The sequence below is a fragment of the Liolophura sinensis genome, chromosome 2 (assembly GCF_032854445.1).
Source record: "Liolophura sinensis isolate JHLJ2023 chromosome 2, CUHK_Ljap_v2, whole genome shotgun sequence".
NCBI lineage: Eukaryota > Metazoa > Mollusca > Polyplacophora > Chitonida > Chitonidae > Liolophura > Liolophura sinensis.
The window spans coordinates 7223703-7241709 of NC_088296.1; the positions used below are offsets into that span (position 1 = coordinate 7223703).

At 39.6% G+C, this 18007-nt stretch overlaps 1 protein-coding gene across 2 annotated transcripts in view; it reads left to right on the plus strand.

Moving 5' to 3' along the window:
• The window catches only part of LOC135462683 (E3 ubiquitin-protein ligase Midline-1-like), a 69146-nt gene extending 53167 nt beyond the window's left edge, over positions 1–15979 (plus strand). For both annotated transcript variants that reach the window (XM_064739908.1, XM_064739907.1), the window contains exon 7: positions 14315–15979. In XM_064739908.1, coding sequence (XP_064595978.1) covers positions 14315–14901 — 587 coding nt within the window. In that variant the 3' untranslated portion in view covers positions 14902–15979. The remainder of the gene's footprint in view (positions 1–14314) is intronic.
• Positions 15980–18007: the final 2028 nt, after the last annotated feature.

An 18007-nucleotide genomic window follows, 5' to 3' on the forward strand; every position in this document is an offset into this window, starting at 1 on the left:
TTCTAAAGCTTTGACCTTGTAAGGCCTGATGCAGAGTTATGTTGAAGGTCGATTACTGGCGGTGACGTGTCGCCTGTGGTACACAAAGCCCGAACGTATTGCCTTGATCATGCATCGGTGTTTATTGTTTACTTAACAAGGTTCGGCTGTCCGCTCCAAATATAAACCTGTGGTTGGTAATGATTAATGGTTATAGGGTATACAGTTCTCCTATTCTATATAGGTCAGCACATCTGTTATACCATAGCCTATACTAGTTGATCATGACGTCAAAGATTAGGAATGTCTGTATAGGTAAAAGGTGCTGAAAGTAAATCGAATCTTAAAATTATGTACGGATTTGCACAGATTATTTTATAAAATTGGGTCAAAATTACCAAGTTCCAACGTTGCTTCTGGAGGTCTTTCTTTCTTTTGTTTTTTTTCCCTACTTTTATATCGCCAGAGTCTTTTTTTACACACTGCTGTTTATAGCATAACAATAGCGAAAGTCGCCATATTTCTAACTGAGCAGAAGGGATGACCTCCGAGGCAAACCAGGCACTTACTGATATGAGTCTTACAATGCTTTTTGGATGAAAATTGCAATAGTGAGAAAGGGTATTACGTGCTCCCCACCCCCCATATATGGTTGGAAATGTTTGGAGAGATAACTCTCTCTGAAAAATTGGCACTACGTTTAATATAGATTGCTAAAGAATGTATGTTGTTTGTAGAAGATACATAAGTTGGAAAAAGTAACTGCGAGTAAACGATTTTATATTTAACCTCGTCGGCCTACAAACTTACATCACATGAATCCACTATTTTTTTTTGAAGAAAGGGATACTGTGTAAGCAAACACCGCAATACCTTATCATCATTTAAAGGGTTGTTTTATGACAGAAAAAAAAACGCAATCATAAGCGTGAACAAAAACAAATTAGTTTTAAAAAGGAATAAATCTTTTCTGGTTAGCCAGTCATAGGTACTTCATATTTGTAAACTTCATATTTGTAAACTCATAAAACTGAGTACAAAATTATGTTGACGGGTGGAACCTGTTCTGGAGGAAACCGAGTAACTGAACACGTAAAGCCCTAAGGTTGTGACTTCAGCACAAATGACTATGTGGCTTTTTTCTTGGTTACAATATTAATAAGCAGTAAAACAGCAAACAATTGCATTCATCTTTTGTTGCCATTGTACATGTACATGTTGGGTTTCTTGCACATGTGTGTCGGATGTGTTTTGTGTTCACTTTGGTTTTTTTTTTACATACATCTAATACATTTTGAGCACTTTGTGGGTTTACTGTACGTCTGATCATTTTGCGTTCTCTTTGAATTTAAATCACAAGTCATTTTCACCCAGGAGCGAGCTTGTAGAATTTTCAAAGAAGAAAGTTCTCGTTATCAACCTGAATGTGCCTAGGCTTAGCGCAACTGCAGTTTAATTTTCACCTCAATCGCATCAGCCGCTCTGAAGAAGAAGATTTGCTCAGGTTGGCACAAAATCCAATATGGCCACCAAATGTCCCCAAAAGCCAAAAAGCACAACTTCAGATACATTCCTAAAACATACTAAAGTTTCAGGGACGTATCACTTGTCGTTTTCTCATAAAAGTTATCACCAAACTGCCTATAATGATAATAATAATTCGAACAGATACAACCAGGGCTCAAGTCTAGGGATTCAAGCCTGTATTGCTGCGGATGGTCGTGTGCTTCCCCCAGGCTTTGCCCAGTATCCTCCCACCATAATGCAGACTGCATATGAAATGGTCTTGAGGATGGTGTAAAACACCAATCACAAAAATAAATAAGTCAAGCTTGTATGGCTTGAACTCCTAATAATCCGTACTATAACATTAGGTTATAGAAAAACTAAAAGCTAAACTAAAAGTGATGCAAAAACTGCAGTGATGTTAACTGTTATATTTTATACATTACTGGTTTAGAACTAGCTGTCCCTCAAAAACTGTGTCACCAGAGAATTTGAAATTGATTTCTTATGATTACGGGGATCAGATATTAATTCAGGTTTTGGAAGAAGCGAGAGAGGTAACGCCGGAAAAACCCGAGTCAGTGCTGGGCTGTGCTGTATAAGACTTTAATTGTATCTAGATGCTTACTTAAACGTAGTTTTTAGGAATTGGCCTTGCGATTGTTGACCTCGAACGTCCATCTTGATTAACGGTTGGTATACGAATGTTTGTTTCGACGCATAGATTTGTACATTTAATTTTAAGAATTTTAACACGGGGAAAAAAGCGTAATTTGCTAATTTGTTGCGGCTGCCTTTCGATGTAATTCATAATTCAGCACGGTAGCCTATAAGGAAACCATCAACATATAAAGAACCCTCTGTAACAGATATCAAGTTTTTTTGACAAGCTATTAAGTTGAAGCTAAACAGTGTTGGCGATAGTATACTGCCCTGGAGTACACCCATTTTTGCTCATCAGAGTCGAAAAGATTGTACCTACTCGTACTCTAAACTGACGATCAAAGTTCTGATACATACATAAATGACGACAAGTCCAATATCCGAGAAGTCTTTTAAAACACCGTATTACGAATAAAAGTTTTAATGCGACAAACTTTAAATCGACTTTGAGGAAAACCACATTTAATATTATACAGTAAAGTCTATTATTTATTATTTGTCATTTACTACCGGGTTTTGGAATCGGGAAAATATATACCTTCTTCCACGAGTGTGGAAAAAATACAACTAATCTAAATATCATGATAAAACAAGCCCAAGAGAGTCTCCAGTGTCTGAGAGGACAAATTGGTTAGAAACTGAAACTGAAAAATGAAGTTTGATCATAATGTGGAGAATTGGTCAGCATTTTTAGTGATTCAGGACGTCTTGCTGCAAACCAATGCTATTGCTCTATGCAAAGCTATTGATGATTGCACTGGAGATGTTTAATTCGTTCATTTGATTAATGTTTTACGCCGTACACAAGAATATTTCACTTATACGACTTCGGTCAGCATTATAGTGAGAGGAAGCCGGACAAATCCCGGGGGAACCCACGACCATCCGCAATCTGCTGGAAGACCATCCCACGTACAAGCGGAGAGGAAGACAGCATGGGCTGGACTTGAATTTACAGAAACCGCATTGTGAGATCCCCCTGGGTCATTGCGTCGCGTTGGCACACTAACCAGCTTGGCCACGGAGGCCCAGAGATGTTAAAAGAAAGTTAGGTCCAGTGATACGTTTATTGAGTGCAGAGCCAGATGAGGACGTAGTTTTATTGACAGGTTAGTTAATTCTTTCACAGATATAGTTTTAGGTTTTAGGTTTACCGTCCCCAATCATCGGCAAGTCAGTGTCAATAAATGTTGATTTATGGCCTTCTCCTGCAAATTGGACGCAAAACAGTTTATCTCAACAATGACCATTACAATGCCCAAGTTTTGGCATGACAAGTTAGGTATGTATAGGTCTACCTGGGGACTGTACCGGCAAATTGAGAATGACTGAGGAAAAGAGGGGTTATTAAATGTCGATAAGTACGTACTGAGTTTTCTATCACTGTCACTTGTATGTTGTGAATCGCTTGACATTGACAACCCCTTGTGATTTTAGTTCGGAGGATATCTTCTCTAACCGATTGGTCAAACTGGGCCAATCCGATCTTCAGCCTCTAACTAAGTAAAAGCCGAAGTGGAGTGTTGAGCTTGAAAATCTCGCATTTATGGGTTGCAACCGAGGGCAATCAGGTAGGCCTACTCCTCTATGGCCCCTCATACAAAGATGGGAGATGTGAGTCCATTATATTTCACCGAGTTCTCACGGCAGAGGTATAGGTCACGACAAGCTTGCCAAGAAAACTCAGGCCCTTTTCTTTTCAACCCGGAGACGCCACGAGGGTAATGCCGATTGAATTCAATGGGCAAATATTGTAGATATAGCCTAATCTCAGTATGCTGGTTTCAGAAAATACATCAGACATTTCTCAGCTATCTTTCCAATGTATTCTGTTTAGAACTAAACGTGATGAATATAAATGATTTGAACCTATTTACTGAAATAATTTTGTGGGAAAGTGATTGTTTGTTGAAAGGTGACATTCACATATAGGCTTAAAGTTAATGGTGAGCTGCGGAAACCAATCTTGAGATATCACAGAGTATAAATGTGTACAAACATAGGCCTAGGGAGGGATTTACCTCACCTGCACAGATCACGTGCATTTCTCAGATCTAAGTATTTTCTATTGCAATCTTCTCAGTTTCACAAAGATCTGAAGTCAAGTTGGATCTGTGTCGACAGGTAGGCTCTGTAAGACGATTATATGTAGCTTGGATGGAAACGATCACTCAGGTTAAGAAGTTGTCTTTTCTTGATCATATCACCGACTGTCAGACACAACTTACTTGGCTTGGTCGTCCATGAATCGACACAATGTAGATATACGAATGGGGCGTTTCCTTTATAGACTTTAACATTATCCATGTCAGCCTGTGAGTGAACCTCAAACTGTCGATATTTGCGTATAAATGAAAACGACTGATTTTTATTCAGGTTCACACTGTTTAACTGTGTCAGTCTTGTCACTATGTATACAGGTGGATAGTACGTCATTAATGTGAGGTTCTGAAACTTTGACCTTGAAAGACATCATGCAGTTATGTTGAAGGTCGATTACTGGCGGTGACGTGCCGCATGTGGCACACAAAGTTTAAATATCTTGCCTATATGGATCGCTGTTTGTTTACTTACAACGTTTGCCTGTCTGGTCCAAATGTAAAAAGTCATGTCAAGGGTATAAGCGTTCTCCTAATCCATGTAGGTTAGTCCGTTCGTTATGTGATATGCTATATCAGTTGCTCATAGGGGCCTCCGTGGCCGAGGGTATTAGCACAACAGAACGGCTCAATGACCATGAAGCCTTCCGCCAATGCGATCGCTGCGAGTTCAAGTCCAGCTCATGCTGGCTTCCTCTCCGGCCGTATGTGGGAATGTCTGTCAGCATCAAGCGGATGGTCGTTGGCTTCCCCCAACCCTAGTTTCCTCCTACCATAATGCTGGCCGCTGTCGTATAAGTGAAGTATTCATGAGTACGGCATAAATCAAATAAATAAATAAATATTGCTGAAGGTAAATTGTTATTGATCGTTGATCTGTGCGCCATCCGATCAGCTGCAGTTAAAACAGTACTCTGCAAATAATGGCCTTTGCGAGGGCCAACATTTTTACGGTTATGTGCACTTTCTTGAGTTGGGCATAAAAATAAAATAAATAATTACAATCTATTGCACATAATGTGTGTGTACGTAATTGGTGCTAAAAGTAAATAGAATCTTAAAATTGAGTACAGATGTGCACACATTATTTTCAGCCCTACTATAATATATATAGGTGATGCCTTCGTAAGACTGTCTATTGGACAGTGTTTAGACGCAAATCTCCATACAAATATAAATGAATTGAGCTAAACTACTGAATTCATTTTAGGGAAACTCCATGGTAGTTTGTTAAAATATGGTATTCGCATATAAAGTCAAAAGGGAACTGTGCTAACCCTTGTGGGGACGTCATAGATTTATTTATTTATTTGATTGGTGTTTTACGACGTACTCAAGAATATTTCATTAATACAATGGCGGTCAGCATAATGGTCGGAGGGAAACCGGGCAGAGTCCTGGGAAAACTCACGACCATCCGCAGGTTGGGATTGTCATAGAGTGTAAAAGTGTAAAAGCATACTGAGGGATTTACCTCCCCTGCTCAGATGACGTGTATTTCTCCGAACCAAGTATTTTCTATTTCACTTTGCACAGTTTTATCAATTAGAGAAGCACGGTGGGGATTGTGTCGACAGGTAAGTCCAGTGAGATATGGTACGTCTATGTTTATGACGGGATGTTTCTATGAGGTGACGGAATTGTCTTACTTGATCGTGTGCCGACTCTCAGACAGTATTTAATTGGTCTGAACGTCCTCAAATGGACACGAAGTCGATGTACGACTGGGGGCGTGTCTTTATATAGACTCTACTCTCGGCTTGTGTGTGAACCTCTGATACTGTCTACAAAACCCGGAATATTTTCTTCTCAAGCAAACGACTGATTTAATTGGGTTCAAGTTCATACTGTCTAATTATGTTGATCTTCTCCCTATATCCAGGACGACAGGACGTTTTTAATGTACTTTTCTGAAGCTTTGACCTTGACAGGCTTTATGTCTGGTTTTCCTGAAAGTCGTTGGTTGTCGGCGACGTGTTGTCTGAGGTTGGGCCTACATACATATTGTTAGCCACAACAACCGACATATATGGATCGCTGTTTGTTCACTTATAAGGTTTGCCTCTATGCATCAAACATAAAAACTATAATAGTTAAAAATTTCTAATTGTCATACTGAGTCAAATCTACTTTTAAACCGCGACAGTTTCGTTTTTACACACGAATCTGGTAATCGTGGATGGGAGCTATATGTGTGTCGAACATCAGTATCAACCACATCTGCCCAAACTGGCTTGACCAGACCTTTGTCAAAACAGTTTCTCGTGCACAATAAAAGCTAGAATCGCTAAATTTCTAACTGACCAGAATGGATTCCTTTTCAGAAAAGTGATTTGCGCACACTCTCCTCATACATGAATAGGTACTTTAATGCTTTTTAAATGAAAATAGGAGAATAGCAACTAAAAAGTAACGTGTATAGTGTTGAAATAGGCGGAGGCTGTGTGTTGTCTTGAAAATTGATATTTTTTAAATAATAACACCCTCACAGGTGCCAATCTGAGCGATTTGTCGTTTTTATTTCAGGAAAAAAAACCTGAGCAAATAATGGCCGAGAGCAAGCAGAATCGGGATGATGTTCTCACATGTTCGATATGTATGGAAACATTCCGGAAACCAGTAATGCTACCATGTCAGCACAGTTTTTGTAAAAAATGCATTGGTTTGTATGCTGACAAGTCCAAATCTGTGCAGATAGATGACACCTCCGACAGCAGGGGAAATGATGACGTCCATCTGATAGCATGCCCTGTGTGTCGGGCACCAACGAATCTGGGGAGAGAAGGTGTGGCTGGACTGGCTCCTAACTTTCATCTGGCGGAAATGGTGGAGAGGTTCTCTACTGCTGTTAAGGTTGAGGAAGACATCCCATATTGTTCTCTGTGTGAGGAGGACAATCATGCTAAAGCTGTCAAGTTTTGCACCATCTGTGGTGTGTTCTACTGTCAGGAATGTCTTGCTGTTTGTCACCCAATGAAGGGGCCCCTGAAACGTCACAAACTGATTTCGTCCCAGGAATACCTCTCCCAGGAAACATCACAGGGTGAAGTCAGCAGGGACCACCAATCAACTCAGCAGCCGTCATGTGCTAGACACGGTCAGCCGTTCGTCATGTACTGTGTACCGTGTCGGATGGTAATTTGTCTGGGGTGTGTGGTTGAGCATCCGGAACATGCTGTGCGGGATATACCATCAGCTGCTGAGAATGACAAGGTAATGCGAAAAAGACATTCGTTTATCAGCCATCAGCCCAAATGGATGTCATGAGTCATTAATCGTAAGGTCAATTCCCGAACAATGATTAATACGGACCACGAAAAAATTAAGAAATTGTGCAAGTTCAAAATTACTTTGGAATCATGTAATGAGAAGTAGTAAAAAGTTCTTAATGATGTTAGAAAGACACAAGGAATGTTTTGGGCGAATAACTTAAATCACTATCTAAATCGTGTAGCATGCTAGTATATAAATCGATACTCAAAATAAACATGGCATGATTTGGAACTAAATATTAACCCAAAGTTTGTAATCTATAGTAAAAAATGGGGCTTTGTGTTCTGTACTGTAGTGAGTCATTTGAAAGGCTGATTTTTTAATGTAGTATTTTTTCCATTACAGCAAGCTGTTTTGAACAAAACGAGTGAACTGGAGAAAGTGCTACAGGAAACTAAAGAATCGCTGGCAGGAGTTATGAGGTTGCACAACAAGATACAGGTTGGTATTTTCCATGACATCTGTTCAGCCTGTGTTGTACTGCACATGCTGGTGACTCATATTGACTATGTGGAGTATTGCTATCATTCAGAAATCCAGGTAACATACAGCTTTCAATGATCTAGTCTTGATAAAGCGGTCTTCTGTCACATATTATATATGTAGATTACAATCAAAGAGTTAAACCCAAACAGTGACGACTTTTTACAAGAACGTAAACAGGGGAATGCACGAACTGATGAGGGGATTTACTTGCGTGATGGGCGAGTCAATTTCACCTATTTCTTGTTTATCTTATCTACTATCGTATCATTATTAAGTAACACACACGGTATATGCCCACCTAGACATCTCCATTTGATGTATTATCGCCGAAAATACGGTGTCATAATAATATCTATAATATATATATATACGTACACCATTTGATCTGATGGGGCGACAGCGTTCGGGTTCGGGCACTGTCCGAAGCATGTAAGACTCCACCATCTCGCCCTGTTCGGAGCATAATTTGTGATGACACAACCCTTTTTGGAATCAAACGACGTACTTTGGGTTTTGAGTCGACACTTACATGTACATACCTAAACTAGAGGGAAATCATCTCCATCCCGGAGATACATTGTAGCCACAGTTGTGTGGCGCTTGTATTTCACCTTGTTACACATACATATATAACTTCTTCAACACACAATTCTATAGGTCTAGATGAGGCAGTAAACGATTTTTCTGTTCGGCAGGAAAACCAGGAACTTCACACTCAGGAGGTAGAAAAGGCTTATTGTGCAGCCTTTGAAGCTTTACAAGCATGGAAACAACAGTCCTTAGATGGCATAAAAACCCGCTATTCACAGTGGAGCGTGGAGTGTAGCGCCATACTCAAACATTTTCAGCTACAGACCCAGGAAATGGAGAGGATGGTACAGGCTTCCAAAAATTTGTTAGCGTCAGTGGACGTCGAGTTTTTGCAGGTAAGTCAAATGTGCACATTCTCAAACATTGGTTCAGCAGCCTATACTATGTAATAGATCAGGAAATGGTCTAAATGTTTTGAGGTAAAAGCCATGGGTGGCTGTGCACTTGAAGAGGTAAGACATTTCAATTACAAATGTGTTCTTGTTATATGTTGAATTGACAGTATAGCTACAGTATCTCAGTTTCGGTTATCATCTTTACATGATTTTATATGAGTTTTTAATTCTGTTTGTTGACAGGGTTCCACGGGCTTCACCAAAACGTATGTATAAATGTGTGATACCTATCTAGGTTTGTTATACATTTGCATATGGCTATTGTCAGCAGTTGTGAGCAACAGCACTGTAGTTATCCAAAACATGACCCGACTGTAAAATATATCCAATGTTTAAACATACGTTTGTCCAGACAAATCAGATCTAATCTACTAGGAATAGTACATCATGGCATTCTCATAACTGCGTTGTACACAAGATTACTACACGACTGTGTCTCTTTGTTTTCTCTTCTCTTCTCACAGAATTGATGACCAGCTGAATGATATAAGAGCAGATCTGGAGAAACATGAGGTCAGCAAACAGAAGCTTCTAGATTCTTTACAACATGACTACGTTGTCCCTAGACAGGTGACTGTAAAAGAACGGGCCTTAGTTACAAGTAAGTTCGTATATGTATGAAAGATATACAGTAGGGTGTGCTGAAAGGACATAAACAACTGTAGGGTTTACGTTAGTATGTGCATCGAGTGAGTGAGTGAGTGAGAGCTTGGGGTTTAACGTCGAACATAACAACTTTTCAGTCATATGATGACAATGTGTGCATCGAAGACACAAACATAAAAGTATAAGGTGTACACTAGGGTGTGATCAAAACTGGGGTTTGGAAAAAAGGCACAAAGTTATGCAAGGTGTAAGTAGGGTGTACACAGAAGACACACACTAATGTGAGACATGCATTAGGCTGTTCACTAAACATACCACGTAAACTTATCCATCCCCTTAAGGTTTCCACAACAGATACAAACTAGTGGGAGGCATGGGATAGGGTGGGCAAAACAAGATAGAAACTCATGTGAGGCATGCAATAGGGTGGGCAAAACAAAATAGAAACTCATGTGAGGCGTGCACTAGGGTGGGCAAAACAAGATACAAACTAATATGAGGCATGCACTAGGGTGGACAAAACAAGATACAAACTAATATGAGGCATGCACTAGGGTGGGCAAAACAAGATAGAAACTCATGTGAGGCATGTACTAGGGTGGGCAAAACAAGATACAAACTAATATGAGGCGTGCACTAGGGTGGGCAAAACAAGATACAAACTAATATGAGGCGTGCACTAGGGTGGGCAAAACAAGATGGAAACTCATGTGAGGCATGCACTAGGGTGGGCAAAACAAGATAGAAACTCATGTGAGGCATGTACTAGGGTGGGCAAAACAAGATTCAAACTAATATGAGGCGTGCACTAGGGTGGGCAAAACAAGATACAAACTAATATGAGGCATGCACTAGGGTGGGCAATACAAGATACAAACTAATATGAGGCATGCACTAGGGTGGGCAAAACAAGATAGAAACTCATGTGAGGCATGCACTAGGGTGGGCAAAACAAGATACAAACTAATATGAGGCGTGCACTAGGGTGGGCAAAACAAGATACAAACTCATGTGAGGCATGCACTAGGGTGGATAAAACAAGATAGAAACTCATGTGAGGCGTGCACTAGGGTGGACAAAACAAGATAGAAAATCATGTGAGGCATGTACTAGGGTTGGCAAAACAAGATACAAACTAATATGAGGCGTGCACTAGGGTGGACAAAACAAGATAGAAACTTATGTGAGACATGCACTAGGGTGGGCAAAACAAGATACAAACTAAAATGAGGCGTGCACTAGAGTGGGCAAAACAAGATGGAAACTCATGTGAGGCATGCACTAGGGTGGGCAAAACAAGATAGAAACTCATGTGAGGCATGTACTAGGGTGGGCAAAACAAGATACAAACTAATATGAGGCGTGCACTAGGGTGGGCAAAACAAGATAGAAACTCATGCGAGGCGTGCACTAGGGTGGACAAAACAGATACAAACTCAGGTGAGGCATTCACTAGGGTTGACAAAAGAAAATACAAACTAATGTGAGACATGCACTAGGGTGGGCAAAACAAGATATAACTAATGTGAGGCATGTACTAGGGTGGGCAAAACAGATACAAACTAATAGCAGGCATGAACTAGGGTGGGCAAAATCAAGATAGAAACTCATGTGAGGCATGCACTAGGGTGGGCAAAACAAAATAGAAACTCATGTGAGGCATGCACTAGGGTGGGCAAAACAAGATACAAACTAATATGAGGCATGCACTAGGGTGGGCAATACAAGATACAAACTAATATGAGGCATGCACTAGGGTGGGCAAAACAAGATAGAAACTCATGTGAGGCATGCACTAGGGTGGGCAAAACAAGATACAAACTAATATGAGGCGTGCACTAGGGTGGGCAAAACAAGATAGAAACTCATGTGAGGCATGTACTAGGGTGGACAAAACAAGATAGAAACTTATGTGAGGCGTGCACTAGGGTGGACAAAACAAGATAGAAAATCATGTGAGGCATGTACTAGGGTTGGCAAAACAAGATGCAAACTAATATGAGGCGTGCACTAGGGTGGACAAAACAAGATAGAAACTCATGTGAGACATGCACTATGGTGGGCAAAACAAGATACAAACTAATATGAGGCGTGCACTAGAGTGGGCAAAACAAGATGGAAACTCATGTGAGGCATGCACTAGGGTGGGCAAAACAAGATAGAAACTCATGTGAGGCATGTACTAGGGTGGGCAAAACAAGATACAAACTAATATGAGGCGTGCACTAGGGTGGGCAAAACAAGATAGAAACTCATGCGAGGCGTGCACTAGGGTGGACAAAACAAGATACAAACTAATGGCAGGCTTGCACTAGGGTGGGCAAAACAAGATAGAAACTCATGTGAGGTATGCAATAGGGTGGGCAAAACAGATACAAACTAATGTGAGGCATCCACTAGGGTGGGCAAAAGAAGATCTAGACTAATGTAAGGCATGCACTAGGGTGGGCAAAACAAGATACAAACTAATGTGAGGCATGCAGTAGGGTGGGCAAAACAAGATACAGACTAATGTGAGGCATGTACTAGGGTGGGCAAAAGAAGATACAGACTAATGTAAGGCATGCACTAAGGTGGGCAAAACAAGATACAAACTAATGTGAGGCATGCAGTAGGGTGGGCAAAACAAGATACAGACTAATGTGAGGCATGTACTAGGGTGGGCAAAAGAAGATAGAAACTCATGTGAGGCATGCACTAGGGTGGGCAAAACAGATACAAACTAATGGCAGGCATGCACTAGGGTGGGCAAAACAAGATACAAACTAATGGCAGGCTTGCACTAGGGTGGGCAAAACAAGATAGAAACTCATGTGAGGTATGCAATAGGGTGGGCAAAACAAGATACAAACTAATGTAAGGCATGCAATAGGGTGGGCAAAAGAGATACAAACTAATGTGAGGCATACACTCGGGTGGGCAAAACAAGATACAAACTAATGTGAGGCATGCACTAGGGTGGGCAAAACAAGATACAAACTAATGTGAGGCATGCAACAGGGTGGGCAAAAAAGATACAATCATACAGTAAGGTGTGCCAAGAACACACAAGCTGATACAAGGTTTACAGTAGGGTGTGTACAGAAGACACAAACTAATGTAAGGTATACACTGGGGTGTGCCTAGAAGAGACACACTAATGTGAGGTATACAGTGTACTGTGTCCAGAAGACAAATACTAATGTGAGGTATACCGTAGGGTGTGCAGAGAAGACACAAGCTAATGTGAGGTATACAGCAGGGTGTGCAGAGAAGACGCAAACTAATGTGAGGTATACAGTAGGGCGTGCACAGAAGACAAATACTAATGTGAGGTATACAGTGTGCTGTGTCCAGAAGACAAATACTAATGTGAGGTATACCGTAGGGTGTGCACAGAAGACACAAGCTAATGTGAGGTATACAGCAGGGTGTGCAGAGAAGACACAAGCTAATGTGAGGTATAAAGCAGGGTGCGTTTACAAGACAAAAATCAGTGTGATGTATACAATAGGTTGTGTACAGAGGACACTAAATAGTGTATGGTACTCGTAAAGTGTAAAGGGGGCTCTTTGAAGTCTAAAGGCATTCAGTAGGCCATTCTAAGAAATATAAAGCCAGTGTAAGCTATAAACACAATGGTTCGCTAAAAATTAATAAAAATGTAATTTATACAACAGTATATTTATGTTTGTTTTAAAAATGGAAAGTACATTGCAGAGTCATATATCAGCAGCTGTACAGTTAGCGCAGGACAGATTGTTGTGTACCCCTGAGTGTCTGAGTGATATTTACCTCATGTGTACAAATCAGCTGGTGTATTGTTAGGACAGAACAGATAACATATTGTAGCCTACCCCTCAGTGTGTTGACCTGTGATATTTAACACATTACTGATAGCAGAATATATTTCAACTTTCTTAATTATTAATGAAACAAGTATCCAAGTTAAAACTGAGTATTACTTACTAGACTCAAATGTAGTCAAACATGTATTTCAAAGGGAAAAACACCCCCCATATCTGTTTCATTATTAATATTAAAGGGTTTCCATCTATGTATAAAGAAATAATTGTTGATCTAGATATATTTCCTCACTTGATATAAGTTTGCTTTTAATATTTAAATATATTAACTGTCTTTTAAAAAATATATTAGAGAAACTTCAATAGTTAGAAGATTCCAATACTTCTTTATTACTAATAATTCTGATGGATTAAATAGTCTTTTGAACATAGTGGTAAAAGAATGTCACTTGGTAAGCTATGTGTGGCGAGTTACCTCCCTTACTAGAGGACGGCTTCGGTAGCTGGTCACTCCACGAATGACAACAGGTCTACCATAGCTTCATAGTGAGTTTTGTGTTCAAATGTGCCATAACTGATAACTAAAACCAAGTATCGGATAGAGGAAGGTATTGTTCTTGTTGTAGGTAATAAGTTTCAAACAAATTAGAGCGCTAAATGTGTGTATTTTAACGCATTATTCGGCCTATGTCGTACCCGTCAGTTATTTATATATCCAGTTCTTGTCGAAGCACAACTCTTTTAAACTGGCTGAAAATGACAGAGAGCAGTGTATAAATTACATTCGTGTCAGCAGTATATGTTATTTTATTCCAAGAGATTGTGTGGAGAAAGTAAAACCACGGTATGTATACAAGTATTTACACCTCAGCCTTACAGTGTGTGTTTATGGTGTGCTGTTGTTTATACTGCTTCTGTTGTGTATTTGCAGAGCCGACGCTGAGATTCACAGAGACAGACGACAGTGAGCTGAGAATTACTGACAGCGGCTGTATAGTAGAGGGTAAGGACTTGTCCCAGGGGAGGTGGTGGAGAGCTGTGACAGACGGGCGTTACCAGACGGGCAGGTACTACTGGGAGATACACATCACCTGTTCACATCGCTGTTACTGTTACTGTTGTGTAGGAGTGAGACAGGAGAGGTGTGGTGTGAGTGGGGAGACAGACGCTGGCCGTAACACCTGGTATATTTGGATGGACTACAGTGGTGATGAGGTCTTGTGTTATAGTCACAGTGGTGGTGGTGATGATGAGATCAGACCTGACTATCGACAATGGAGACGTTACACACGACCTCATCACCTGGGTGTGTACCTGGACTGTGATGACCACACACTGACAGTCCTGGACTGTGACAACAACCAGGTAATGTACACTGTCAGTGATGTTGTCGTCACAGAGCCTCTCGTGCCATGGGTTGAGTTTTATGTCTGGTCTGGATCTGTGTCTGCTCGTCTGGTAACGGGTGACTCTGCAACTCTGCCTCCAGTTCTCTGTGATATGATAAGCACTTCCTGACCATCGGGTAATTATTCATTACATCTTTTATAGTTTGTTGAAATAGACTTTGATTAGGTTTTTTTTTTAACAAACTGACCAATTTGCGTATAGATGTTTTAGTTAATTCATCAGTGTGGCTAATTCAGTATGTTTAGTTTCCTCTGCAAAGTGGTCAGTGATCTGTCACAAGCTTACAACTTGGTGTAGTTATACACAGTCTGTCTGACTTCTCCTGAACATCAGTGTCAGTTTTCTTCCAGACAAAATACATGTAGATAATGACTAGGTAGTTTTATTTTTAGTAATGGTGACTTGTAAATCAGCATAATCAAGAGTGTCACTGAGCAAAACAGGTCACGGTTTATACATGGTATTACATATAGTCAACATGGTACATGTAGTAATTCTTGTTGTGTTATGTAACTTTAGTTTCGAAGAAAAAAAAATGAGAGATATGTCCTTTACCCCTTTAGGTTAGACGCGAACATTGATTTTCCTGAATACTTATGTAGCAAATCTTCAACTTCTGCAATATATATATACCCTAACTTTCACGTGGTACCTTGCCATACCTCCACATGTAGCTTGCACTTTTGTCAACAACATTCTCAGCTACCATTTTGTTTTTTTTGTTTAGCTTTAGTGGCTGAAAGTGAAGTCATAACATTTTCTTATCTTGGTAACCTCTAGAGAGGTGGGTAATATTTGTTTATTGATTTATTTTTTTATTTATTTGATTGGTGTTTTACGCCGTACTCAAGAATATTTCACTTATACGATGGCGGCCAGCATTATGGTGGGAGGAAACGGGGCAGAGACCGGGTGAAACCCACGACCATCGGCAGGTTTCTTACAGACCGTCCTATATACAGAGGTGGGTAATAACACTGAGTTAAAAGTTTTCTGTTCTATCCAAATAAAATTCGGATGTTTGATGCAATGTAGCACAGCAGAAATTTATAGTGTATGAACAACTTAAATGCCTCTGTGTCAGGTTTATCCAGTCAGTCCTCCGACTTCAGCTCGGAAGCAAATCTTGGACCCATTTTCCCGAATTTCACACCTATGTAACCTATAAATAGGACAAAGATAATTTTTTGTTAGTAATATCTTTATATGAACTTGGCACTAAAACCAAAATCTTATACGGCTAATGGCAGAAATCAAATTTCACGGCTGTGGGTAGTGGCTCACCTGGGTTGATAGTCTACACGTAAGTGTCTGGGATAGGATGTTTTGTAGAGAACGGGGTTTAAATTTCTTTTCTGTCCGAAAGAAAATCTGCAGAAATGAACATGTACCCTGTATTTCCTTAAAATGTAACACTTGTTGTCATTAGATGCTAAAATTTTACCACTTCTCTCCAGATGTGCAGAAGATATGTAATAATTGCTAGGCCTATCTCCACTTGTACCTGTAGAAATGGCTTAAAATTCTAAACAAATTTTTATTATTAATTGCACAAACAGCGCATTTAATCAAATTTCCTCAAAGATAAGAAGTAGATTAACTTTCAGTCCTATTTTAAAACACAGCATTAGCATATTTAATGTTATAAAGTCACTTTGCATTTAACAAAATTGCAATACATACTTGTGCATTGCCATACTAAATGTCATACATGTATGTAGGTGTTTCAAAGTAGCTGATAACAATAACTGGCTACGTTTATCTGTATACATCCTGAAACAGTTCTGATTAAATAAATGCAATCTTACACTCACCTGTGTAAATGAAATTTGGAAATATAAGCCTTATAAGTGTGAGGGAGGATTTTTGCATAAATAGCCGGATTGGGGCTGGGGTGGTGTGTACTCAAAAATTAGTCCAGTTAACATAAGACACCCACAACATGGCCCATGGCTTCTGCTGGCACACGTCATTGTCGCAAATTTGGAACAATTTTTTAAATGGCGATAAAATGTGAAAAAATACGAATGTTTTTGGTGACAAATTTATTCACTTAAGAAAAGTATACAAAGTTATGCAAAATCTACAATGAGAGTTTTTTGAGGTTTTTAGCAGATTTTTGCAATTTTTCTAATGAAAATAATCCACTTACTTTCATTTCAAACGGCTTCATCTCGGCGAAACAACACAGTTTTATGGCGATTACTTGATGGATCCTGTATTGTTGCAAGTTGACTGACATTAATTTTCAGTAAGGAATGAGAATCATGGCATTTTGGGGGATGCCTTTCGCCGCCAATATTAGAAAAAAAGGAATCAAGGGAGATAAATCAAGGTAGCGTTTCACCTGTAAATGAAGTTACCTCCCATGAAAAATTTAAACTTTTCCACTTAATAAACTATTTTTTTGTTTGGATCCGCAATAAATTAAATGTTTCAGAATATGTGCCATTACATAAATGTGTACGACGTCTGGTTTTCTTCTGTCAGACTGTATTACTCCAATGTACTGATCATAATGTTGAATTGAAATGAACTGAATTTACAAATTTATTTCGTAACAAATTTTTCTGATAGAAGAAATTACATTTTACTAGGATCCTACAGACAGGTTGAAAAACGGATTGATTTTTTTTTTCAAAAAGAAAAAAACAGAACAAACAAACACATGCTGCCAAGCATTGGTCTATTATTTTGAGGGCAATTGTTCTAAATGTAACGTTTGATAAACTCCAGATATAGCTGGAACAGACCAAACTGATTCTAGCAGCTACACCAAAGCAGACAAAAACCAATTACAGATGGAGACCTACAAAAATCATGGATATGGCTTCCATTCAATGAGATGATGATCACAAGAGATTAAGTCAAGGCTGATGAGGAAGTATGGCTAAAGAAAAACAGCATTTGCTACAAAATCTGATGAGTGGCTAAAAAGTGACCGGCTAAAAAAGATACTGACCCAGAGGAAGCCCTGCTGACCTTATCACAATAAAGGTGATTAGGCGAAATTGGGTTTTTTGGGATTTTCTACTGTTTTTCTATACACTTTAGATGTTTGTATGTGCTCACACTTTACAAATTCAGACCCAGGAAGTATCAGTCAGTGCATAATAGGGTTCTTTTTCCACAGCCTGGAATATGCACATTGTTAAGGGCAGACATTTTTGAATAAGCAGGGACAAATATCCATATAGCCATACTCTGTGGTTGG